At 48.8% G+C, this 25594-nt stretch overlaps 8 protein-coding genes across 8 annotated transcripts; 5 read left to right on the top strand and 3 right to left on the bottom strand.

Moving 5' to 3' along the window:
- Positions 1 to 61: 61 nt before the first annotated feature.
- N7455_003515 (uncharacterized protein) lies at positions 62 to 1824 on the bottom strand (the record flags this gene model as incomplete). The annotated part of the gene is made up of 5 exons (XM_040961282.1): positions 62 to 172; positions 235 to 590; positions 657 to 1468; positions 1523 to 1665; positions 1714 to 1824. 5 exons carry the CDS (start codon positions 1822 to 1824, stop codon positions 62 to 64), a joined length of 1533 nt encoding a protein of 510 aa, XP_040808289.1.
- A 1285-nt stretch (positions 1825 to 3109) lies between these two features.
- Positions 3110 to 3944, top strand: N7455_003514 (SDR family NAD(P)-dependent oxidoreductase; the record flags this gene model as incomplete). Its single annotated transcript, XM_040961281.1, has 2 exons — positions 3110 to 3703; positions 3750 to 3944. The coding sequence occupies 2 exons, from the start codon at positions 3110 to 3112 to the stop codon at positions 3942 to 3944; spliced, it is 789 nt and encodes a 262-aa protein (XP_040808294.1).
- A 316-nt stretch (positions 3945 to 4260) lies between these two features.
- Positions 4261 to 8992, top strand: N7455_003513 (Galactose oxidase/kelch beta-propeller; the record flags this gene model as incomplete). The annotated part of the gene is made up of 5 exons (XM_040961270.2): positions 4261 to 4822; positions 4876 to 4983; positions 5146 to 5247; positions 5296 to 6115; positions 6169 to 8992. 5 exons carry the CDS (start codon positions 4261 to 4263, stop codon positions 8990 to 8992), a joined length of 4416 nt encoding a protein of 1471 aa, XP_040808272.2.
- Positions 8993 to 9852: 860 nt separating this feature from the next.
- N7455_003512 (SDR family NAD(P)-dependent oxidoreductase) lies at positions 9853 to 10798 on the top strand (the record flags this gene model as incomplete). Its single annotated transcript, XM_065604507.1, has 2 exons — positions 9853 to 9952; positions 10002 to 10798. Coding segments are annotated over 2 exons (897 nt in total), but the record flags the coding sequence as incomplete, so codon positions are not given.
- A 458-nt stretch (positions 10799 to 11256) lies between these two features.
- On the top strand, positions 11257 to 12143 carry N7455_003511 (EXPERA domain-containing protein; the record flags this gene model as incomplete). The annotated part of the gene is made up of 4 exons (XM_040961294.1): positions 11257 to 11461; positions 11526 to 11689; positions 11779 to 12013; positions 12070 to 12143. 4 exons carry the CDS (start codon positions 11257 to 11259, stop codon positions 12141 to 12143), a joined length of 678 nt encoding a protein of 225 aa, XP_040808285.1.
- A 785-nt stretch (positions 12144 to 12928) lies between these two features.
- N7455_003510 (uncharacterized protein) lies at positions 12929 to 18097 on the top strand (the record flags this gene model as incomplete). Its single annotated transcript, XM_040961272.2, has 1 exon — positions 12929 to 18097. One exon carries the CDS (start codon positions 12929 to 12931, stop codon positions 18095 to 18097), a length of 5169 nt encoding a protein of 1722 aa, XP_040808276.2.
- A 467-nt stretch (positions 18098 to 18564) lies between these two features.
- N7455_003509 (DEAD/DEAH box helicase) lies at positions 18565 to 21553 on the bottom strand (the record flags this gene model as incomplete). The annotated part of the gene is made up of 2 exons (XM_040961302.1): positions 18565 to 21223; positions 21291 to 21553. 2 exons carry the CDS (start codon positions 21551 to 21553, stop codon positions 18565 to 18567), a joined length of 2922 nt encoding a protein of 973 aa, XP_040808295.1.
- A 409-nt stretch (positions 21554 to 21962) lies between these two features.
- N7455_003508 (uncharacterized protein) lies at positions 21963 to 23683 on the bottom strand (the record flags this gene model as incomplete). Its single annotated transcript, XM_040961276.1, has 3 exons — positions 21963 to 22722; positions 22780 to 23355; positions 23412 to 23683. 3 exons carry the CDS (start codon positions 23681 to 23683, stop codon positions 21963 to 21965), a joined length of 1608 nt encoding a protein of 535 aa, XP_040808275.1.
- Between the last annotated feature and the right edge of the window lie 1911 nt (positions 23684 to 25594).

Genomic DNA, 25594 nt, shown 5'->3' with positions numbered 1-25594 from the left:
GAATTCACGTGATATCCATCTTAATTTACGCATCGGTCCTGAAATTGGATCTTTCTTTCGTTCAGACTGTGCCTTGCGAGCTGGTATCCTCGACATCAAGCGCATCCTGAAGCTCCATCTCGACTTTGTCGCCGAACTTGCCATTGATCTCCTCAAGACTTAGTCCCATAGTCTACCAGAAAATGACTTGTTAGATCGAAGTGTCATGGTGCATGAGCAGAAATTAAAACGTACCTCAGGGAAATAGAACATGATAACAATCGTACTTGCAACAGTGACAGCAACAAATACCATATAGAACTTCCATCCGATATTGGTAAGAGCCAGTGTGACAGGCGCACTGTATGCAACAGCATTGCCAAAGAAACTGACCAATGCAATGGTCGCTCCCTCGCTGCGCAGGTGTGTCGGCCAGATTTCCGAGCCATAAACGTATGCGGTACATTCAATGGTGGAGGTGAAAAAGGCACCGAAGATGAAATATATCGCCACGGCGCCGTTGATCCCAGGTGTGTAAGTTGTGTTGAGGTAGAACTTTTCGAGAGCAGCCATCACACTGATGATAGCAGCGGAGCCAAATCCACCGATCACTAGGAATGTTATAGTTAGTATAAAAGAACGCATGCAATGCAACGGCAAAAGAATCCCAAACTCACCCAACAGCTTGACTCGTCCAACCTTATCCAGAAGGAAAACATTAATTCCACAGCCAATTACCGCACATACGGTCCAGACAACGCCAAGTCCAAGTTGCATCGTGGTACCAAAGCCAAGCGCCCCCATTAGTGTGGGAATCAAATTTGCGATGGCAGTGATACCAGTTCCCTGACCCATAGTCCACAATAGAATGGAGCAGAGAGCGCGCTTGCGATGAGATGCAGTGCGCATAATATAGAGATAACCGCTGGGGGTATCTTTCTCTGCGTCGACCTGAGCCTTGATCTGAACCGCCTCAGCATGAGCAAAAGCAGCTCTAGGGTCTCGCTTGGTACGATGCAAGTACTCCAAGACCTGTTTAGCCTCCTCATCACGTCCCTGTTGCATGAGCCAGCGAGGAGACTCGGGGATGAAGTAAAGTGTCACCAAGTAGATAACACCCACAGCAGTCAGAACGATAAAGATAAACCGCCACTGCATTTGAGTGGTGACAAAACTGAAGGCCAGCGCGCAAACAGCGGCCAGAATATATGCCACTACCGTACCCACGCCGTGCAGACCGACCAGCATTCCGCGTGTGTGTGGAGGGGAGATTTCGCTCATATAAACGGGAGTATTCGAGAATACCATACCCGAGCCGACGCCGCAGATGACACGCGCAACGATAAACATGGTAGCATCAACGGCACCGGCCTGCAAAGCACCCGAGATAATGACGATGAGGGCAGCGACAGCATTGGCAATTCGTCGGCCGAACTTGTTGGATACAGGTGCCTGCAGAATCGCACCAACTAGGGCACCTCCAAGGAAACTAGAGAATACTTTTAGCTGAAGATGATTTTGTCTGGATCAAAGGTAAAAATACCCTCCAAGCATACCATCTTGTCGAGATGTTGCATCAGGCGTCGACAAAAACTTTGCGATGAATGTTGTTTGTGAGAGAGAGCCTGAGAGGGCGTTGGCCGCAAAGCCATATACGAATCCTCCTAGACACGCAGTAGAAACGATCTATCAAATCAGTACGAATCTTCGAGCAGGGAGAGCTGGCAAAAGTACCAAGATATTGACAAGACTGGTCTCTGGTGTATCACCCCCCTTGACACTTTGCGTGCGTGTGATAGACCGACTTTTCTCAGGGTCCTGAGTTGAAATTTGAGATTCACTCATTTTGGCTGTTGGAGTATGACTGAGAAGAAGGAGAAACGAAGCGAAGAGGAGAAGCCCACAAATGTAAACCGAGAGGGACTCAATAGACTTTCATCATCCCGGAAACCACCCCTATTCAAATCATAGCACTTATTCTAGCTGTCATGGTGCCTTTGCAGCTGTTCTGCTTAATACTATACGGCATACTTGACGAAAAGCGGGTCCTGAAGGATTCTTTCCTGAAGTAGGTTGGACCGAGTTCTAGACACTCCGTATATGCTAAATAGGCACTAGTGACCGGTATATGTGGTAACTATAGCGAGGATCAAGATGATCCTTGAACGTAAGTTTCACTACTCCGTACGGAGTACATAGCTGGTCTGCCTTTGGGGGCGGAATATGTGTCGTTATCCACGCCGAGATCGGCGTCTAAATCTACTAAGAGAGAGAAACAGAGCGGGCGGCAGAAGAAACTTTGGAAATCTTGAAAATTAAGTACTCCGTACTCATGTACTTTGTACTCCGTGCATGAATGGCACTAATACGGGCGATGAAGTGTGCCCCGGCGGACTTGACCGTATGGATTAATATTGCTTTATTGCTTTTTCTCCACTTTAAATTCACATATTGTCTCTTTTGTCGATGTACAACGTGTGTATATATATAACCTACCAACTGCTTTCTGTTTCTTCTAAAAGCATTCTATAATGGTAGAGTACATCCATGGATAGGTGCTACAATTATATAACTACTAGTACGCTTATGCATAAAGTTTTACCCCCGGGGCGCTAAGGCTCCGGGACACGAGTCATTAGCTATAGAATGGAGTCGAATAGTACATCTTTTTCCCGCATTAATAGCCCATAAAACTAAATTCTCTGGTGGAACACTTTGTCACCTACACTAAATGAGTTTGATTGCATTGTTCTCAAAGAAGAGGGACATATGCCGATCATAGTCCGCTAGGGCTTGACAGCCCCGACACTAACTTGATATTGGCGTTGTTACCAAGGCCGGGGCTTCGGAAAGTGGGTCATACTCCACCACTTAACGCCGTTGACACAATAACGGTGGTTTCTAGGGAATGGGGCAGGATATACGGAGTAGTCTACGGAGATGGTTCAATTCGAGACAATATGAGGCCGAATAATCCCAAGAACAGGGGGTCAATGCCGATCTACAAATTCAAAGCATTATCAAATATAAAATCCTATCTGACCACACTAAGCCGAAACAAAAATCAGTGCTTCGCCCCCCGTTCTTCCATATCCATATTCGTCCTGTCGCCTAGCCGATCATCTGCAAAATGGATGTCCCAGAAGCACCTATCTTTCCCCTCCTTGAAGGCAAGGTCGCCATCATTACAGGCGCCGCCCAGGGCATGGGCAAGGCTACCGCTTCTGTCTTTCTCCGAGCGGGGGCTAAGGTAGTCATTGCCGATTTGAAGGCAGAACAGGGAGCTCAGGTTGCAGAGGAGCTCTCTGCTTTGGGAGAAGTCCGTTTTGTGGAGACTGACATCTCCAAGTCAGAGGATGTACAAAATCTCATTAAGCAGACAGTGAGCGCCTTTGGCAAGTTGGATGTGGCAATCAACAACGCAGCCATGTCTCCTGATCAGACTCCCCTGATTGACTTTGATGAATCATATTGGCGCAGATTGATGGATGTCAGTTTGACTGGTACCGCACTGTGCTGTAAATACCAGATGCAGCAGATGGAAAAGCAGGGCTCAAAGGGCTCTATTGTCAATATTGCTTCAATCAATGCCTATTCACCACAGCCCAATATGCCAGCATACACTGCGGCTAAGCATGCCCTGTTGGGCTTGACCAAACATGCTGCAACTGAAGGTGGCTCTAAGGGTATTCGGGTTAATGCTATTGCGCCTGGTGCGATATTTGTATGTCTTCCCCATCTTTAATCCAGAGAGGGTCTAATAAAAGCAGAGTGAAATGTCGGTCGCGGCGTTGGAGATTATGGGCACCACCCATGATGAGTTTGCGCCTAAGGTTAGCAGCTTGAACAGATTTGGACAGGCGCATGAGGTGGCGCAGGGGTCCCTTTGGCTTGCATCCGAGTGTTCATCATACATAAACGGAATTTGTATGCCCATCGATGGAGGGTTCCTGGCCAAATGGTAGTTAGCTTTGCATTGCATTGCATCGTTAGAATATAGTACATAGTTATGTACATATCCCAATTCTCGGTCCATTGATCTCATATGGCCAAATTATGAAGTATACAGCACAAAATATTACAGAAAGGGGAAGAGAGTTGTTGATTGGAGAAAGAGAAAAGCTGAGACGTGGGATCATGGCCTGAATCATCAGGCCGCAACATCAACATAGACCCCACATAAGCGCGGGGTCAACGATACCTACTAAGGATGCACTCACTCTCTTCTGGGGTTCCTTTTTCTAATTTAATTTATATATCTGCTTCGGTTAATTACTGATCATGCACATCGAGACCCAGTCGCTTTGGATGACTGCGAAAGCCAAACTGGACAAGGTTGACCAGAAGCTTCTCGACTTTGACAGCGACGATGGTATCAAGAGAACTCGAAAAACCGATCTTGATATACTGGAGAGTCTCGAGCAAACTACTCGGGAAGCATACGTCACATGCATCCACAAGAGATGGCAAATCACCATCCCAGGAAAAGGAAAGAAAGTTATCATTCGTGACCTCCTGAGCAAAGTAGCGCACTGGGTCGAGCTATTCAAATCAGTGGGCGATCAGGTTGTGCAGTATGACCCGGGCCATGCTGCCTTACCGTGGGCGGGGGCTCGATTTTTATTGCAGATTGCTATCAACGATTTCAGCAAATTCGATTTCGTTGTGCAAGGGGCCGAAAGAATCGCCAGAATGACGGCACGGTATAGAATAATCGAGCAGATTTACGCTCAGAAAGGTTCAGCTGCCTCGGAGCAGCTCGAGGAGGCCGTTATGAAGGTGTATGGCTCGATCCTGAAATATCTTGTTGAGGCAAAACGCTATTTTGAACATAGAACAGGAGGTGAGCTTTATTGCCAATTTCGATTGTAGCTAAAAAAAACTCACAATCTCTAGTGCGACTCTTGAAAAGTGGGCTTCTTGGTCAGAACGATTTCCAGGAACTTTTAGAGAAAATGGAAGCGGACGAGAGATTGGTCGACCGGTGCGCAAGCTTGGTTCAAGGTGAGAGTAGGTATTCCATTCACCTTGTTTCGTTCGAGCTGCGTAGTTGATCACTATCTTATAAGTGAACAACGATATTACCTCTCATCTTGCGTCTTTGTCATTAGGTAAGGAGATGACTTAACCCACAAACTAAGATACCCACCACTGATGATTCTATAGAGATGGAGACATTTCATTCACTACGAGATACGCTCAGTCAGATGGCACAGCCAATCTCACAGGTATCCTTCCACTTGAACAAGTTCGAGGATTATCTGGACAGTAAGTTTCCCTGTTTAACCGATCGCAGCAATCTAACCTCTCTTTCAGGTATACAGCGACGACAGATGTTGGACTGGTTGTCTACTCAGCCATATCTTGACCACCATACCACAATCAAATCCAGAGTCCTGGATGGAACATGCCAATGGGTTCTGCAACATCCAAGTTTCACTGAATGGAAATGTGAAAGCACAAACTCGCTGCTCTGGCTTCATGGTGCTCAGGGTGCTGGCAAAAGCTGCTTAGCATCAATGGTCATTGGTGATGCAACGAATGTCTCCAGTCAGATTGAAGACTTCGCTCACGCCCACTTTTATTGTTCACGCAACACTGCCGAGCCCCAACGTGGGAATGCACAGAGTATTCTTAGCTGCATTGCGCGTCAGCTTTCCAGCCCATCTTCAAACCAACCCCTTGCTCCCCCAACACTTTCTCTTTATAGGAAAACACACCTGGCCGATGGTTCCACGAGAGCTCCCAGTCTTTGGGAGTGTCGTGATTTAATCGTCGAACTGACCGAAGCTCATTCCCGGACGACAATTGTGATAGATGCCTTGGATGAGTGTAGTAGGGAGGAGCGAGCGGAACTCGTCGAGGCACTGGAGTACATTATCGATAACTCCACTAGTCTCGTAAAGGCTTTTGTCACTTCGCGCGAGGAGGGTGACTTGAGGTTATCTATCCAGGCGCACTCCGGGGTTCAGGTGACGTGGATAGAGAATGGGCCCGATATCGAGAAATTTGTGAATTTTGAAACGGATAGACTTGTTGCAAAGAACCAGCTACTAGCCTCTATCCGAGTCAAAGCGACAAAAGAGGATTTGAAGGCATTGATCAAAGGAAATACCATTTATAAGGCTAACGGGATGTGAGTTCAAATATTTCCGGGCCTTCGATTACACAAAGGCTTACGAGGATTAGGTTCCGTTGGGCCCAATTGCAGCTGCAGAGTCTTCGTTGGATTCGTACGGAGAGGGACATCAGATTTGCTATGTCGACGATCCCGCGTCCACTCAGCGAGCTATACGAGGACCTCTACATAAAGGCACTCGAAATCACCGAAGAAACAGATCGAGCTTTGTTCCGAAACACGCTGAAATGGATGTTATGCACAACGCGGGTTTTCGGTTGGGAAGATTTTTCCCTAGCTATCACGGCCTTCGTGGATATTGAGGTATACGAGATTGATGAAGACTTCATCTTGGATCTTCTCAGCAATTTCGTGATCTCTCAGACAACCCAAGACGGAAACAGGACCTTCCGTTTCGCCCATCTGTCAGTGCGAGAGTTTTTAGAAACAAAGCCCGAATACTCCATGGAATCTAGCAACACCTTTGCCGCCGAGGTATGCTTGTTGAAATTGCTCGGAGCTTCAGGGTCACCTAGTGCAGAACAGTTCCTCACCAGACTGAGCCTCAGTGATAAAGATACCGTAACTTTGTCAGAGATTGACTCGTACAGGAAAGGCATACATGACTACTCCTTGCGAAATTGGAATGTACACTGCGTGGGTGCAGGGGAAGCAAATCGATCAGACGAGGAATTACACATTTTCCACCTCTTGCGTTATTTTCTTTTTGATGACTCGGATTCGGACTGTCCACTGAAGTGTTGGGTACATTCTCGCCAACGACGCAAAATGGAAGGCGTACGTGGATCCCACCTTCTGCAGCTACTACAGAATTACCATCGATCCCGGGACCGGGGAGTTTTGCTTTCCTGCGTCTTCGGCTTCGGCGAAGTTCTTCGCACCAATCACTACCATGAGCTCGAGGATGATGTCAAAGAAGCATGTATTCTGGCGGCTGTGACACACTCCCAGTATTATGTCTGGGAGTATTTGATCGGAGAAACAAAGGACCAATTACTGCAAAAACGCGTTTTGAACGCACTAATCGAAAACCACCATATCGAGCCGCTCAGATTGTTCTTGACTCTCATCGACCCTGACCTCATTACCATACCGATCATTATGGATGCTGACCGGGTAGATAAAGAAATGATTGAGCTGTTGCTTGATCATAATAAAAATCTCCACATTACGACGGAGCTCATTGAAGAATCCATGCTATCTTACACGGCCGTTGAGGCAATTCTCAGCCGAGCCCCCGATATTTTAATCACCTCTGAAATACTCAAGAATGCTATAGCCGACATACCCATTGAGCACCTGAGAGACATTCTTGACAAGAATGATGGATCAATCATCACATGTGAAGTTATCGCATCGGCTACATATTACGGTTCTAGAGACGGTATGCGAGCTAAAACAGAACTTTTGCTGGAACGCGCTGGGGAAGTCAAAGGGACCGAGAGAGCTATGATGCAAGCCATTAGCTCTCACGAAAACTCTGAGGTGATTGGGATTCTTCTTAATCACGGTTGGCCGGTAACAGAAAACGTCATGGTGAAAGCTGCAACATGGGGGAAAGTCGCTCCTTTCGAGGTTATGCTTAAGGCTGGTGGCCTAATTACGTCCAAAGTCACTGTTGGCGGAGCGCGAAATACCAGTGATGGGGCTCGAATGGTCAAGCTCCTTGTATCCTTGATGGACCGACCATTAGATGATGAACTATGGGTTCAAATGATGCTTCAATGCGCTCAGAATACATGGGGGAATCCCGAAACTCTTCAAGTGCTCCTTGAAATGAAACCTGGTCTGAAGGTTCCAGAGGAGATTTTGATTGCTTGCACGGAAAATTCCATAAAAGGGAGCATCATCTTGGATGTCATTCTGGAGGATAACCGAGAGATGCAAGTTACCGATGCAGTGATCGCACATGCATTAAAAGGGTTGGACTATGACGAAACCATATCAAAGCTTCTCGACCGACACGGCTCGACAAATATTTCGAGCCGGATGCTACTTGGGGCTGCTCAGAACCGTCGATTCGCAGATGAAATGACAAAGCTTTTATTGCAGCAAACTGCAACGATTGAAAGGCCATCCTCGATTGTTGTTGACGCAGTCATCCGTAATCGGTATTCAGGTTATAAAACACTGCAGATGTTGGAGAGCCGTTTCGGACAGCTTGATCTCTGCGAGGCGAATGTGAAAACTGCAGCCGAGTCCGGCAATCACGCTATGCTGACCTTGGTATTGGACCGATGCTCAACCACCGAGGCCACGCCATCTGTTCTGTTAGCCGCCGCGGCCAGGGGGAGTTTGGAGGTGATGAAGCATCTTTTGAAACTAAACAACGCTGTTGTTACCCAAGAGATTCTGATTGGGGCATCAGGAAATTCCGGTTGTAGCATTGACATGCTCAGGGTGCTTTGGAAGTTTGCCCCACATATCGAAGTGTGCCCTGAGATGTTTCTGAATGCTGCATATGCGACGGATGTTGAGTTTCTCTTTTCGCGGGTGAAAGATTCCCAATTGTGCCAGAATATTCTAAACGCGGTGATGACAAGAAAAGAGTCACCGAACGATTGGCGTGATTGGGTATCTGTGCCTACACTAAATCTCATCCTCGAGAGTGAGTTTGAAATTGCAGTGACCGATGGACTTATTGTCGATGCCTTAAAAGCCGGCCGGGGATGGCTTTTGAAGACTTTGTTTGCCCACCGAAAAGATATTGAAGTATCACAGGATATGGTAGACACAGCAGTCGAGCTAGCAGTTGAGCTGGAGGACTATCGGCCCCTACAAGTGTTGGTCAAGTATGGGAACTCGCGTGAATTAAACCTGCATGATGCACGAGTTATCCTCGATAATTTCCTATGGGGTTTTAGCAAGGAGTGAGTATCTCCATCTTTGTGGGTCATTTGTTCAAGCGAGAACTTCGAGGATACCAGCAGTAAGTATGGAATATCACGTTATTAGCCAAGCCTCCAACAGGGCCATTAAACGAGTTTGGCTTTGATGAATAGATTATGGCGGCGTTAAGTGTAGGGTAAGGTTTGATGATATGCGGGTGTTTGTATGGGACATTTTCAATAACCATGCAAAGATAATTAGTGGGATAGTCAGAGCTTTGGTTTGGTGGATCCGGCGCTGCACTTCTTTTTTGCTTGGCCGTTTTAGCATACATAGAACACGGCACAGTTTATGCGCTAGTATCCACACATTCATGAGCGACACTTCTCTGTACAAAGTACGTCTACCGGCTATTGGTGTCGATCAATAGGTACGGGGGACGAATTGTGCGACACCGGATTTCGCACTATGGTGATTTCCGGTTTTTCCTCCACTTTTCAAATTCACAGTATATGTCGACTAATGTAGACGGTACATTATACTACTACCTACATAGATAGAGTTAACATCCAGGTGCCAGCGCCCCGGCACAGGAGTCCTTGGCTATGAAATGTGGGTGAATAGTACGGAGTACGTAGATAATCTTTTACCGCCTAAAATCCCAGTGGCACATTTCATGACCCGTGCATGTGGGTCATAGAACGGTTGCATAACAATACATCGTACTTTTTACACATTAGTACTCCATGCTAGGTCGGAGATTAATCTTTTTATTTCCGTCGAGCTTGTGGATAGGCCAAGGACCTGGCTGGCCCTTTGCAATAAGACTGGAGCCAGACGCACCCGCATCCCTTATAAATAAAAGTATCCGGGTTGCATTCGTCTTAACCCAGGTCTAACCAAGAAATTCGCTCAATTGCATCTCTCTCAATATGGGTAGTTATCAAGGCACATTCCCTCGCATATACGAGCACAAGCTTGCTTTAGTAACGGGATCCGCACGGAGTAAGTCCGACATTCTCTCCTTGGATACCCTATACTCATTGTCTACCAGGTATCGGAGCTGCAATAGTCCAAAATTTGGCCAGCAAAGGCTGCAATGTGATCATCAACTATGCAACCGAGGGTTCAGACGAATCCGCAGTAACACTTGCCGCCAATCTCGAAAACGAATACTCAGTGCGCGCACTGCCCATCCGAGCAGACATTACCTCACGGGAGGAATGCGCACGAATCGTGTCCACTGCAAAGGAGCATTTCACAAACTCGCAAACAGGATCCTTCCAAATCGACATCATCGTTCACAACGCCGCGGTGCTATACATCGGCCCACTGGAGTCAGTCAAAGAATCCGAGTTCCACCGGATATATGAAGTCAACGTCCTTGGACCGCTGTTACTCACCGGTGCGTGCAAAGAGTATCTTCCCACCGATCGCTCGGGGCGTATTGTGATGCTATCGAGTATTGCGGGGACAACGGGGCCAGAGAATACTTCACTTTATTCGGGGACTAAGGGCGCTGTTGAGGCTATGACCCGTGTGTGGTGTCGTGAGCTGGCTGAGAGAGCCACCGTCAACTCGATCAATCCTGGTCCTGTCATGACGGATATGTATATGTCGGCATCTGATACAGTTAAGGAGTCGCTTGCGTTGTGGAATCCTATCACGCCATTGGTGGCTGTCCGGGAGACTGATAGACCGGAAGTGAAGGAGTTGGGAAAGAAGTTTGGAGGGAGAGCAGCGTATGCTGAGGAGATTGCTGGGTTGGTTGCGACGATCTGTAATGCAGAGTTTGGGTGGTGTACTGGGAGTGTGATTTCTGCTAATGGAGGGTCGTCCTTTAGTACTTAAGAGCTAGGTTTGTTAATATTAGCTTCGTTAGCTTATTCCAGTTGTGTATTCTATAGCACCAGACGTCTAGTATAATTAGTTATGTAGTTTGATACATTTGTGCAACAATTTGATGCCTCAGGCGACAATAAATGACTGAGGCACACAATCACACGAGAATGATGCTACAAGACAAACACAAAATGCAAGGATTTCAAGCTTGTGTCACTGGTTCTTTATTTTTGCTTGATCTTATCTCTGATTGTCTCTTTTCCAATTGAGGCTTCATCTGTAGATCCGTTAAGCTTCAAATGTTGTTTAAGCTTGTTATTGGCCGAACTCAAATCCACCCCTTTCGCAAAAAGCCAAGCAAACATTCCGACGTCTCGTCCAATATTAACCTTTCTATAGACTCTTCTCTATTTGTGTTTCCGGGAGTCGAGATCTAGAAAGTTCCAACTCTCAAGGGTACTGCAAACATGCCCAGTCCTCCATCACACCCATATTACCCCCTTGATGCCAATGTTGTGGGTTATGAGCCCAACCGGACTCCAGTATTGGAACTTCTCATCTCTGCTGGTGGGGCATGTACAATTCTTCTTAGTGTGACTTTTGCGTTGGCCAGCTATGTGAAACCGACACTGCGCATGGGGGATCGAATCGCCATCTTGTGGTTTGTGCTCTGTAAGACGCCAACCGAGAAAGAATGAATATGAAGGTTGAATATTGACAAAATGGGGATCAATAGCTGGAACTTTGCACTGCTTCTTCGAGGGTTACTTTATGGTCCACCATAACCATATGGCTTCTGCCCAAGATCTTTTTGGGCAACTATGGAAAGAATATGCTCTGTCGGATTCCCGGTATATGACCTCGGACACGTTGGTGTTATGTATGGAGACAATGACCGTGGTGAGTCCCACCACCACTATAGTGGTGTACTATAGTGTACTATAGTGTACCCTCGAGGATTCACCGCTGATTCCTGATTTCCTAATAAGCTCCTGTGGGGACCATTGTGCTTCGTTGTTGCATACTTGACCGCAACCAGGCATTCCCTGCGCCACCCGATCCAAGTCATTGTGTGCATGAGCCATCTGTACGGCGACACCCTGTATTATGCGACCAGTTTGTTTGACGACTATGTCCACGGTCGACCATATTCCCGACCGGAGCCGTATTATTTTTGGTTGTATTACTTTTTGATGAACTTCATCTGGATTGTTGTCCCTGCGTGTATGTCTTGCAGTTCCCGGGATTCCCATCATAGGCTGACTTTTTTTTTATAATAGACTATCTCTATCACAGCATCTCCACCATCTCGGTTGCACTCAAACGCCAGTCGGAAAAAGACAAGACTAAGTAACACCTCTTTCGTCATAGCTGGTATAGTGGGGGAGGGTCGAGGCGTAGTGGAGCATTGGGCTAGAACTTGTGTACGAAAGAGTCGAGAGGATTTGGTTGAGATAGAAGAGATGAGAGTGTCAGAAGGGCGGGGGAAATTGGTTACTGTATAGTATTTAGGATCATATGATAGCCCTATATGATTATTAAATGAGGGTTATATCCTATTCACTAGGATTTAATAGATGTTAATAGGTTTAATAGGATTAATATCTCCAACCACACACTAAGTACCCTATGACGCTCATGCATCAGGGACCACCTGACGCGCAACTCGGCAATATTCATCATATTTACCTGTATCTCCCCATTGTTTTCTTAATTTTAAGATCCGAGGTCATCTTTAATATCAAGACTCACCAGATCAAATCACGGGGGTATCCTCCATTTTAATAAGAACACTGCGAAGGTTGTTCGCGACTTGGTTTCCCGGCAACCAATTTAGTGCGGGAGGGGGACGAGGCTTATCGAACTTGTCAGCCCCAACCTCCAGGCCTAATTTGTTTATGATCCCTGAAGGATTTTCCGATCCCAAAAAAAAGCAAATGCTCCAAATTTGTTAAACATCTTTGGGGGCTTTGGTAAGTACACAAATTACTGTGACCGTCCAAGTCAACAAACACCCCGTGTTTTGGTGTTTGGGTGTTTGGTTCGGGTACCTGGTTGGACAACAAAACCAGCAAAACCAACAAAACCTCAAGAGCTCCCTACTAAATGTTGGCTTCTTGTTCCCTCCTATAGGTACCGATGCCATCTCCTGCGACGACACAACGTCCCTCCAATCGTGGAGGAACTGCAAAATCCACAAAACCGCTGGATATCGGAGAACCACTGGGGGTGCACGACACGAACACGGTGCGATCTAGAGTGCGAAAATGGCAGCAACAAGGCGGCGGGGTTGTAACAGTGGACGACCCCTACGCCGATGACGACGAAAATAATGCGAAGCCGAAACCGAAACCTGCCAAGGTCAAGGTAGAGAAGCTGGAGAAGGTGGAGAAGCCGAACAAGGACAAGCCTCCGACCACAAGGAAACGCAGTCATAGCACACCCCGCAAACGTGTGGTGAGCGACGAGCATTGGAAACGAACGCGAAATCGAGCCTCGACCCAATCCTCCTCGCGCAATCTCCCTGCACCTAAGCGCATAGCCGAATATACCACAAACGAAGGGCAGCCTAAGTCTTCACGGGGGAAACACGACCATAGCGAAGATGAAGATGGGAAAGCTCACGATCTTCCTCGATCTCAGACAAAGCGCGGCACTGGGACAGGCTCGAAATCTCCTATTCGAGACACCAAATCCGCAGGTGCGCGACAGAATATCGATACCATCACGGAGAGCGACTATGAGACAGACCATCCCAAATCCGTTGAAGCTTCGGAGCTCTCGGACAGACTTAGGACGCACTCCCCTCCCCCGGAGGATGCATGGGCGGCAAGCGAGGCGGATTTCTCCGAGCTGTCGAGAAGACGCAAGCGCGGCCCAGCAAAGCCTCCCAAAGGTGGTATATTCGCACACATGATCGACGAGTCCAGGAAAATGTTTGGAATCCCCGAGCCCGAACCACCAAAACCTACACCTACGCCAACTACGGGCCGTGGAGCCAAAATCGAGGCATGGCTCTCTGACACGCCGGATCCTTTTATGGATGAAGCCGGATCTAAGAATGATATACCAGCTCCTCTGGATCTGAAGTCAGGCCGAGCAAGACGATCTCAAAAACTTGCAGGCGGAGACCTGCAAGCTAGTACCGAGTCTGAACCATCAACGATCAGCGAGCGCCCAAAGAGCTCCGATCGCCCAAAGAGTGCGGTGAGTAAGAGCTCCAAGGGAAAGGACAGTTCTTCTTCAATCGACGAAGCACCGAAGTCACAAGATCGCGACATGGCGCCAGAATCGAAACCGGCTAGCATAGATAGGACCTCCAAGTTATCTATCAAAAACAAAGAGGACAATCCTGTCGAAGACAAGCCTTACGAGGATAGTCTCGCACCCTCGGAGTCGGAGTTTCAGCCCTTTTCCGACGGCGGCTCTGAAGTGTCGGGACATAATGCACCCGTACCGCTTGGCCGTAAGAAGCCATTCCCGACCACTGGTTACCATCGTTTATCAACGATTGCTTCTTCGGAGACATTGAGCACCACTCTGACTGATGGAACTGAGCACGTACCGAAATCTACCTCCGCCGAAAAACGTCAATCAACACTTGTGGAGGAAGCAGAAGAAGCAGAAAAGGATGACCAGTTCGATCCAGACTCGCTACCTGTGGTCTCCTCGCAACTAAAAAGACGTCTTACCACTCACAATGACCTCATGTCTGTGCTATCTGTTTCGGCTTCGCGGAGCAGAAGCACCCGATCGAATCGAAGTATTCGCACCAACAAAAGTCGCCTAGCCCACGCGACAGTTGACGATTTGCTTTATGAGCTTTCGGGTGACGAGACAAAGTATATGCGCGAGCTAAAAACACTAGTCGGGGGTGTGATTCCGGTCCTGTTGACTTGCGTGCTGTCCCGCTCTGATTCGGCAATTGCCGCAGGCCTGTTTCGGCCGTCTTTGGACCCTGAAGACGACGTGAACTTCTCAAAGCCAATTGTGAACATGGGAGTGGCGATCGAGCGCCTTAAGAACCTGCACAAGCGAATCCCGCAGGACAACGCGGATGCATTGCTTACATGGGCGCAGGGTGCCCAGAGAGTCTACCGCGAGTACTTGAAGGCATGGCGCCTTGGATTTAAGGATGTCATTGTCAACCTGGCTCCTTTGGAAGAAGATGAAGTCACGAACGATGCTGACACGAAGAGCCTGGATGAAGGCTTGGAGCGCGATGAAAATGGCGACATTGTAGATAGCGACGGGGAAAAGGTCGATGTGGCCTATTTGTTGAAGCGACCATTGGTACGTCTAAAGTACCTAGCGAAGAGTTTCAAGGGTATCAATATGCTAGAGCCGTCACCGAAGGCCGAAGAAACCGCCGCTGCTTATCAAAGTCTTGTCATCGATGCCCGAAAACGTGTCCGCGATGAAAGAGCGAGGTTGGAAGACGACTCCGCTGCCAGTATCGACCCAACACGTACAAGAGACCCCATGACCTTGGGCGTCCTCCGCGGCATCGGCATTGATCAGACTCGCCACGTCCGTGCTCGTGATTTCTTCAATCTATCATTGTATCACTCAAGTGGACAACTTGTGGATTGTCGAGCTGAGCTTCTATACCGAGACAACGCCTCAAACAAAGGGCCCGGAGGTGATCTTTTGATTTGTGAAATCGACCATTCCGATCGCTGGCTTCTCTTCCCTCCCATGGACCTGAGATGTGTTTCAGCCCGCAAGGGAGAATCAAAGCATGAAATCGTGCTCATGCTGCGCAGTGCTCCTGGAGACGAAACTAAGTACTGGCAAGAATTGATCTCGCTCCGCATTGACGAAGAAGAAGTTGGGTCTGAGTGGGTCTCACTACTCGGATCTGACCCTATTCCGCCATCAATTTGTCGAAGCCAAAGCTTCATCAGCCGAGCCAAGCAGAACAAGGCTCGCAAACCCTCTGCTGTTAGTTCGCCGCCTAGGCCACACCCAAATGACATTGATATTCCCATCGGCGAGAAGGCGACTGGTAAACGACGCTCGTGGACCCCCAAAGAGCACTCGTCTGAACCAAGTACGGTCAGCTCTGTTACTGATCCCAGGAGCTCTTTGTCCTCAATCATCACTCGGGAGACTGATTACACCGCGGGAGGATCCGAACTGTCTGCAAAGCCCGCCCGCCCTGACCTCCCTCTTCTTCCTTCTACCACTCCCAGGAGCTCGCCAAGTAGCCCGGAAAAGACTCCCACTGGGCTCAAACGATCCAAGGCTAAGAGACTTTCTCGCTACGGTGACAGCCCGGCTTCCGAGACTGCCTCTCAACACACTGTTGTATCTGATAAAGCACCTGAACAAAGCAGGCCTGCAGTCGTCTCTCCCCACGCTCCAAGTACGCCAACGGGTGGTAGATTCTATGGCGAAGCGGAGGAATCCTCAGCCAGAGGATCACCGAGAGAGAAGTCGCGTTCGAGGATTCCTCAGCCTCAGAAGACGCCTGTTCGGGAACCTGAGCCGGAATCTCCTAGGGTTTCATCTGTACCCTCGGCAACTCTCCCATTAATTCCCAAAATCCGAACTCCTAGCAGCCAGACTCACCTTTCTACTCCGACAAGCATCGGCCCGGAAGAGGAGGAAGACTATCCTCCACTTGAATGCTTGCCTAAGCAAGAAATTCCGGAGACGCCAACAAGAACCAGGAGAAGGAAGTCCCGAAGACGGCCAAAGGACGATGATAGTCCTCCCCCTCCCCCGCCTCATCGCTCGCCTAGCCCTGCCAATGGCAAGCGCTCAACTCCCCCAGTCCTCACTTCCAGTAGTGGTGGACTCAAGCGACGTGGCTCTTCTCCCCTGAAGCACGAATATGAACCCTCTACAGCTTCAGATTATTCAGAGACCGACTCGGACGCGTCGACAGTGCGCCACTATTCCTACTCATCATCTGAATATTCAAGATCAGGTGGCTATTCTGACTCAGACGAGGACTACTCCTCGGTATCTGAAGATGAAGAATATGTTACTCTCAAGCCAAGAGCACCAGATGCGATTACTGACGCCAGTTCTCTCTCCCCGTCTAATTCTGTGTCGCAGAGTGGCTACCGTGCTGTCCCGCTGCAGCCCACTAAGACCAACAAGGCCATTGCCTCTATCTTTGCCTGGTCCGACAAAGGCAACTGGGAGAGTTTGCTTCCTGGCGAATGTAGCATCGTCGTTAGTCCTGGCCTGATCGAGGCCTTCGCGATGGGCTCTGAACCTGATGAAAACTCCGATTCCACATCCTCAAGACCACTCATCTCTCTTGAATTGACACCACTTGTTCCTATTCGCCGTGGCACCGCCATCGATATCAGTATTCGCTCTCCTCCCACCGAGCGATCCAAGATCACATCTAGCAACAACATCATGTTCCGGTCAATCAACCCTGATGAATGCGACGCCCTATACGGTCTCATCAACCAATCAAGAATCAACAACCCAACATATATCGCGCTCCAAAACGCCCGCGGCCCATTCAACGGCCAAGCCTCTACCTTTGAGCCTGCCCCGAAATCCGGCGGAGGCCTGTTTGGCTGGCCCCGCCGCAGAAAGAGCTATCGCGCATCAAGCTCCCCGCGCTCTTTAGCCGAAGGATCCGAAAGCAGCGTGGGAACCATGAGCAGCGCATTCTCCGCCCTCAAACGCTTCGGTACCAGCAGCAGAATGTTCAACATTTCCCGCTCAACCATCGAATCCCGCACCGGCCGCGAAGGCAGCATCTACTCCGGCTCCGGTGACTCCGGCAACGATCCATCCCCCAACTCGGGCATAGGCCGTATCGCCGCAGCAGTCAAAGGCGCCGACGGCATCGGTCTCTCAAACGCCAAGGTCCGTCTGTACGCACGTGAATCCGCCTCCAAGTGGCGCGACATGGGCGCTGCCCGTATGACAATCATGCCCGCGCCACCCAAGAACCCCTCCCGCCCCAGCACTGGTGTAAGCGGCCGCAGCGATGGCAGCTCCCCGCAGGGCGAGAACGCCGACAACGCAAGCGGGACTTCACCTCCCGGATCGGGCTCTGCCTCTCCTCGCGGCGCTATCTCGACTGAGAAGCGTATCGTCATCCGCGGAAAGACACGTGGCGAGACTCTTCTCGATGTTTGTCTGGGCGAGAACGCCTTTGAGCGCATTGCCCGTACAGGTATTGCAGTCTCGATCCGCGAGGAGAATGAAGACGCTTCCATCGCGAAGAAGGGTGGCGTTGCCACTGGCTCTGGCAAGATATTTATGATTCAAATGAAGAGTGAGGCTGAGGCAGCTTATACCTTTGGGCTTGTTGGTAAGCTCAGGTATTGATAAGTGTGATTACTTGATGTTGGGTTTGGGGTTGGGTGTATGTATGTGTGAACGGGGGTATGGATATGGGGGGATATGGGGGGTGTATTGTTGGCTTTTTCTCTCTTTCTTTTCCCTTTTCTCTTCTTCTTATTTTTTTTTTTTTGAATATCTTCGATCATTAGCTCTTTTCTTTTGTACATTTAGATTTCCCTGAATGATATCCTGGCCGTGTAATAATACAATCGTGCCTACTCTTCTCCTTCTCTCTTCTTCTATTATAGTTATATATTGTAATATGTCCTGATTCATAGGAATTATGACCTTCATGTTAAATCCTTCTTTTCGTATGCTATTACTTCTGCATCTTGCGTTTGAGGTGCTTCTATGTATGTCATTTTGGTCTTATATATATAGTCTAGTCCAAATAAATGAACATGTATTAGAATACATCACTCCAAAGGCCATTCTGCGAGGCACAGAGTAATCTAACTCCTGATTTCCGCCCCATTAGTCTTCTTGAAAACATATCCAATCAAGTTACACTCATCCCTCAGCATAGAAACCAGCACATCGTCATCAATGGCAGCTTCAAGCTCCTCATCTTCAGCTCCAGTTCCGGCATTAGAATCGGACTCAGGGGCAAGCAGAGTTGGGTCAATGTGCGAGTACTGAGCCAAAGACTGGTGCATCTTATCTTTTGGACTCTTAGTATCGCCTTCCTTCTCTTTCGTTCCCTTCTTCCCCTTCCCAGCCATTTTCGCACGATAAGTGCCGTCACGGATAGACTGTTCTTGTTTCTCCATATCGACCTCCGAAGCTTTAACAAGTGTATGAGGTTTCGGCAGAGACTCATCCGAATCATAATCATCATCAAAGTCAGAAGGCGGATCCGACAAATCGTCAACATCAGACCCACCCCCACCATCAGCAGTAGCAGGCGTCACAGCCCCAGAATCAGACTGAACACCCCGCCCACCACACTGACAACCCAACAACTCATGCGTCTGACAAGCCCTGTCCTCATCAAGTCTGAACAAATCTCTCAGCTCAGCAGCAGAGAACTGCGCACCACCATTACTGGTACTCTTCTCCTGCATAACACTATCGGCAAGACCAAGCTTAGTAACCTGTCTCTGCCAGATCTTCTCTTCAAGACTACCCTTGAGCAGAACACGGTAGATGCGACAAGGCCGTTTCTGGCCATCGCGGTGAATACGCGCCATTGCCTGGATATCCGTTGCCGGGTTCCAGTCTACATCGAAGAGGATGAGACGACTAGCACCAATCAGGTTGAGACCTGTGCCGCCTGCTTTTGCGGATAGCAGGAATGCGAAGCAAGAGCTTGCGGGGAGGCGGTTGAAGTCGTCTACCAGGCCTTGACGTTTCTGGGCTGGTGTGCTGCCGTCGAGACGGAGGTAGGGGAGGCCTAGGGAGGTGAGGAGGGTTGCGAGGAGGGAAAGGGTTGAAGTGTAATTTGACACGAGGACTATTTTTTCGTCTGTTTTATTGCGCATCGTGTCCAGTAGTTGGTCGAGGACGCGGATCTTTGCGCTGGAGGATGGTGATAGGTGGCGGTGGAGGGGTTGGGGAATGGATTCGATGAGGGCGGTCATTGTTTCGTTTGGGGTGTTGTTGTTGTTTTTGGCTGTTAGGAGGGAAGGGCTGTTGCTGAGCTTTTTGAGAATTGTTATTAGCTGCAGGGCGCTTTCGGCGTTGCCCATGGCGGATTGAAAGATCGGGGAGGCGAGAACGGCTTTGTAGATGTTGGCTTGAGGGCGGGTTGGTTTGCAGAAGAGGACGTATTCGGTTTTTGGGGGGAGGTATTTGGCCAGGATATCTGCTGTTCGGCGGAGCATGAATTTGGAGGTGAGTTCTCGCAACTCCTCGCCTCTGGACTCTCCTTTCTCGATTTCCTTGCTCGTCGCTTCTGGTTGTCTGCTGCGAACGATTGGGGTCTCGAACTCTCGAATGAATGACTTGAAGCTCCCAAGGATACCCGGATTCACAAGGTCCACGGCTGCAAAGAACTCTTTCAGATCATTTTGGATTGGCGTTCCGGAGAGAATGACTCTCTTCACGGCGCTGAGCGACTGGATCGCCTGACCACTCTTGTTCTGCAATGTCTTGAGCCTGTGGCCTTCGTCGGCGATAATGATATCGACCCCAGAACTATTCGCCAAAGCTTCCTGGACTGTTCGGAGCTTTTCGTATCCAACAATCATGATACTATAAGCCCGGCCCTTGGTGAAATCTGTAAGACGCTTACTCTTATCATCGAAGACAAAAACTCCAATGCGCTCGTTTCCAAGCCACTTGCGGAACTCCTTCCGCCAGTTATTGATAAGAGTGACAGGACACACAATCAAGGCCTTCTTAATAACAGGCGGGGCTTCAAAGACAGGATTCTGCTTCAGCAGAGTCCAAAGCAGCGCAATGGTCTGCAAAGTCTTTCCCAAGCCCATGTCATCCGCGAGAATGGCACCTTCTCCATTAAACGACCGCATGCCCATCACACACTCATACAAGAACTTCACGCCCTCGCGCTGATGCGGCCGGAGGCTCTTAGTCAAGAGCGGATCAACAACAACATCCACAACCTGCCTCCCTTTCGGCACAGACTTCGGCCGGGGCATAACCAACGCACCAACCGCCTTGGGATCATGACGCGGAACGACCTTCCCCATAACCTTGGGAGTAACCGTATTCACAAGCAGTGGCGCCTTATAAGCCGCAAACGCCGCCGGTGCGGTTCCAGGGTTTGCATTGGGGTTGGTAACTAAAGCCAACGAGCGCTTGAGGGACTGTGTCCGCTCCGCAGCAGTAGGCTTGCGTACTTCACCCTTCTTTCGAGCCGGGAGCGCTTCTTTCTTGGGTGTGGGAACCAGATCCGGTGTAGAGGTAGGTGCTGGCTTCGTGTCTTGCAGGAACCTTCTGCCGGAGAGATATTCCTTGCGTGATATCTCAGAATCTATTTCAACCTCTTTGCCAGAGATAGACAGTGTTGCTCCCAGTTCGAGGTGGGCTTCGTGCACCTTCCGTCCCATCTCCTTTCCGGCAATGTCTCGTAGATAGACAAATCCTCCGCGGGTAGAGAGGATCCCGTCTCCATCCCACGTTTTGTGCTTTTTGGCGCTTGGTTTACGCCTGTCTGGGTTAGCTGGTTCAGTGTGATTGTTACACCCTATGAGGGATCAACGTTCTAAGGACCTACCAGAGAACATTGAAGTATCTTTCGTCAGATGTATCATCTTTGATCGATTCACTCGATGGTGACTGTGTCACAATATCTGATGCTAGATTATTGACTTGTAGGAGTGGCTTTCGACTGGCTATTGGTGTCGATTGCACATCCTTGGGTGCAGGTTCGTCTTCGAGGCGGGGCTTTTTGGCAGGACGACTAGGCTCGTCGGGGGTATCGGTGGATGGTGTAGCAGGGTTCCTAATTAAAGGGGATTTGAAGGGTTTGAAGACCATGGCTGTGTTGGTCTTTGATCCTTGATCCAGATGGTGTTGGGATGAGGACGCGACACAGGCGCGGGACGCGTGGTCACGTGAGCTAATATAGTTATCACTTTTTGTGCATTAAAGGGCTGGGTCTAGAATCAGGAAACACTGAACTTGATTTAAATATTTAACTATTAATACTGGGCGTGGGACGCGAATATTCAAGATAGATGCTGAGACAAATGAGTATAAATGATACTTTTACAATAGCTATATATAGAGTCGGAAAATGCCCAACACGGATAGAAATGTACAAATGGTATATATAAGGTTAAGTTGCACCAACAAAAGGGGCATTTTATAGCCGTGCAGCGAAGAAAAGGCCGTGCCAAGAAAAATGGTATACGCAGAATAGTCCTTCCAACATCCCCAAGGAGATTTACCGAGCATCGTCAGCCAGAGCCTTGTCAGTCAACGGGACATGTTTCGGGCCCACGTAAGAGCCCTGGTGGATGAACCACCAGATGGTAACGAAGATAGACAGACCGCCAGTCATCAAACTGGCATAGTTCATCGTCGCAGCACTAGTGGGGATGGCGTAAGGGAAGCAGAAGATGATGGCGAAGACAATGATGTAAGCACAGGACAGGGAGTTGACGACGTAGCCAATGGTGTTGTTCATGAAGAAGTAACCCGGGACAAAGGACAAACGGCGGGTCAAGATGTGAGGGAAGATGGCCATGAAGTACGAAAGACTGGACAACTGCACGAAGCATCCCACAAATGCGCTGAAGGCGGTAGACGAGCCAAGGTAGATACATGCTAGCACGGTGATGAAGCCACAGCAGGCTAGGGTGGCGTTGAAGGGGTTCTTGAACTTGGGGCTGATAGTTCCAAGCCATCCCGAGAATGGAGTGGCGCCGTCGCGAGAAATGGTCCAGAGCGTACGGCCGGCGGTGATGTAGCAACCGCAGGCAGTAATAAAGGTAGGCAGGAAAGCGACGACTAGGAGACCCACAGAGCCGGCATGGGAGCCGGTGGCTTGGCGGTAGATCTCAGCTAGGGGGAAGAAGGTGCTAGGGTCGGACACCTTGTCGAGGTCGTTAATAGAGTAGAAGATCGCGATCATGTAGCAGATACCAGTGACGAAACCAACACCCATCTGGGCCAAGATAGCCTTGGGGATATTTCGGCTCGGCCTGTAAGTTCAGGTCAGCATTGATAATAGATGGGAATGGGAAAAGAATAAGACTGACTTGGGGATCTCCTCGGCCAAGTGGGATGAGCAGTCAGGGGTGCCAACACTGTAAGCACCGTTGAGCATACCAGCCACAAAGACGAATCCTTGCTGGGAATAACCGGTTCCATTCTCCCACGTTTCCCACACGAGCTTGTCGGTGGCATATCCTGAGCCGGTCACATGAGGCATCACAGCGCACACAACGATGGTAACGAACACACCAGCGAGAATGAAGAACAAGCCGAGGTTTCCAATGTGAGGCAGGAAGCGGTTCATGAACAGCACGACGCAGCAGCAAGTCCAGGTGCAGAGGAGAAAGCTGACGAAAACGTTCCATTGTGAGGGCACGAATTCGGGATGCATCTCTACATACATAGCCACGGTCTGCTGAGCCAGAATCAAAGACATGGAGGCGGCACCAAGAATCCAAGCGAGGCAGTTCCACCATCCAGCGTAGAATCCACACACGCGACCGTACTTGCTTCCTGCAGTGATAGTCGCCCAATGGTAGACACCACTAGACGAGGGCATACCCGATGCCAATTCGGCAATTGATGCGGCGACTAACCAGTAGCAGACGGACACAGCCATGCTAAACAAGGGGTTAGCTTTGAGCTTTGTTAGACTGGCAAGGGAGGGGCGATATACAATTCATAGATAGTTCCTGCAAGTCCACCGTTGCTCAGAGCCACCACAACACTACCACCTTGGGCAATCCACGTGTTTCCTGTTGTCACGGCCACAGCACAAATACTGAGAAGGCCAAAGTTCCGGTCTAGTTCCTGACGATGGCCTGAGGCGTTGACCAACTCTCCATCGACTGGGCCATCGTGGGTATAATCCGGCGTAGGTGCGATCTCCTTCTCAGGGACGTAGCTGACCTCCTTCTCCGGCGAATAATCGATCTCAGACCCGGACATATTCGACGTAGTTTGGGAATTTCCCTAAAACACCAGAATACTCCTTGACGTATAAATTTCCAAAACGCACCTCCCAAGTTGAAGAATGACAATGTGAAGAATCGAGGGGAACACAAGAAGAAAAAGGGAGTAAAAGTAGGCGTACAACGTATATTATCAATGTCACGGCTAAGCCGATCAGATCAGGTCGGGTTCGACCATCCATGGATGAATTTCCCTCCCGACCCCCCACTTCTACTTTTCTCAATCTTTGGCCAATCAACGTTCATGGCAGCACATCATTCGGTGGCCAAGTGGTTCACGGTGGAGTCGCCCCAGAGTTGTCATTGGGCGAAATCGGAGGCAAGGGTGTTACATTGTACTCCAGCGGAAACTCTACCAAATAAACGCGGCTGCATGGCTACATTACGCTTAACCCAGAAGGGGAGCTTCAGCAGAAAGAGATTTTCCATCCCCCTTAGTGTCACTTGGTTCCTCTGAACTTCGGCCTCATCTCTACTTCTTTCTTATTTGGGGAGATAAGAGATACTTTGGGGCTCTTTGGCGGGTCTATTAACCCCAGACTCTGTTTAAATCAATACCGTTCATCGTCGTACTCTAAATAGATGTCTATCGACTCCTTGGAAGTATGTATATAACTTACATAAACATAAAATATTTGCCTAGGTGGCATGTTGAAGCTGATATTTTCATGCATGTTACTCCATACTCTGTACCCACATACAATATATACATAGTACGCACTATTACACACTGCCTTCTAGTATTTCCCCTTATTTGAATTAAAAACATAACATTTGCAAGTGAGACAGCCTAAAAAACGACAACTATACGGAGTACTCCGTATAACCTGGTAAAACCAAGTGCAAAAATGGGCTAAATGTGAAACCGAGGAAATCCGTTACTGGCCCAGACGCATAAAATTCCTACCTTTCTAATGATAGAGTCTAGTAATATAAAGTAGTACTGAATGTGGGCACAAACAATCTATACTTGCCAGGCTAATACGACAGGGGTGTGTCTCATCTAGGGCATAGAGCGATATAGGGCTAGAGGGTGGCCTTAGAGCAGCCTCTATACCCACTTAAGGCCAATGCCACAATATAAAGCACCCAATCTATGGAGAGCAAATGAAGTAGAAAGTTAGAAACCGTCCGAGGCGCAGACTCCGGGATCTCCTGGCCTTGAGCCAGAACGTTCGGAAGTATAGTGTAGCTGAATGTGGATAGTGCTGACAAGGCGACTCGCACTTTATTAGCCTTAGATCTAGTGGGCACGGGTGATTAGACAACGTGGTCTCGTTGATATTTCGCCTCTAGATTAATTAAATACTATAACTTGAATGACTAATTAAGGAGTGCATGAGTGAAGGAATGAATTAATTTGGATTTGTATGGAGTATGTACCAAATACGGAATATCATGTCGGCAGTGAACAAATTAATAGAGTCTTCAATCCTTCAAGCTAAAATTTAGCGTCAAATAAATAATTATGAGACATGAAATACTTTCCGAGCATTCCGTGGTCTTGAGCTTTACAATAAGATCAAGTTCAATCCCGATATTTCCATCCCAGTTACATTTTTCCAGTTCATGCAAAGTTGTAACTCTGTGTACATCAGATATCTTAGAACTTGCCGGGGGTCCCACACTCCATAAAAGATTAAGGAGACCTCCGTTCCGAGTAAGGATCCGCTCCGGTCTCCCCCACCTGGGCACTTTCCCAAAATCCCTCAAGGAAAATGGCTCGGACCAATCAATGTCTTATCCATAGATGTCGATGGACCCACTACTTTACACTTATGGCTAGTGGCAAACTCAGAATATCTCAATAATCCCCGATCTGGCAGGTCTTCGTCCTCTCGAGCTGTTTGGAGTGAACTCTACCGACCACCAACTCAGGTACCGTTAT

This window comes from Penicillium solitum (assembly GCF_028829755.1).
Source record: "Penicillium solitum strain IBT 25940 chromosome Unknown utg000001l_segment0_segment0, whole genome shotgun sequence".
Classification (NCBI taxonomy): Eukaryota; Fungi; Ascomycota; class Eurotiomycetes; order Eurotiales; family Aspergillaceae; genus Penicillium; species Penicillium solitum.
This window is presented reverse-complemented; position numbering and strand designations above follow the sequence as displayed.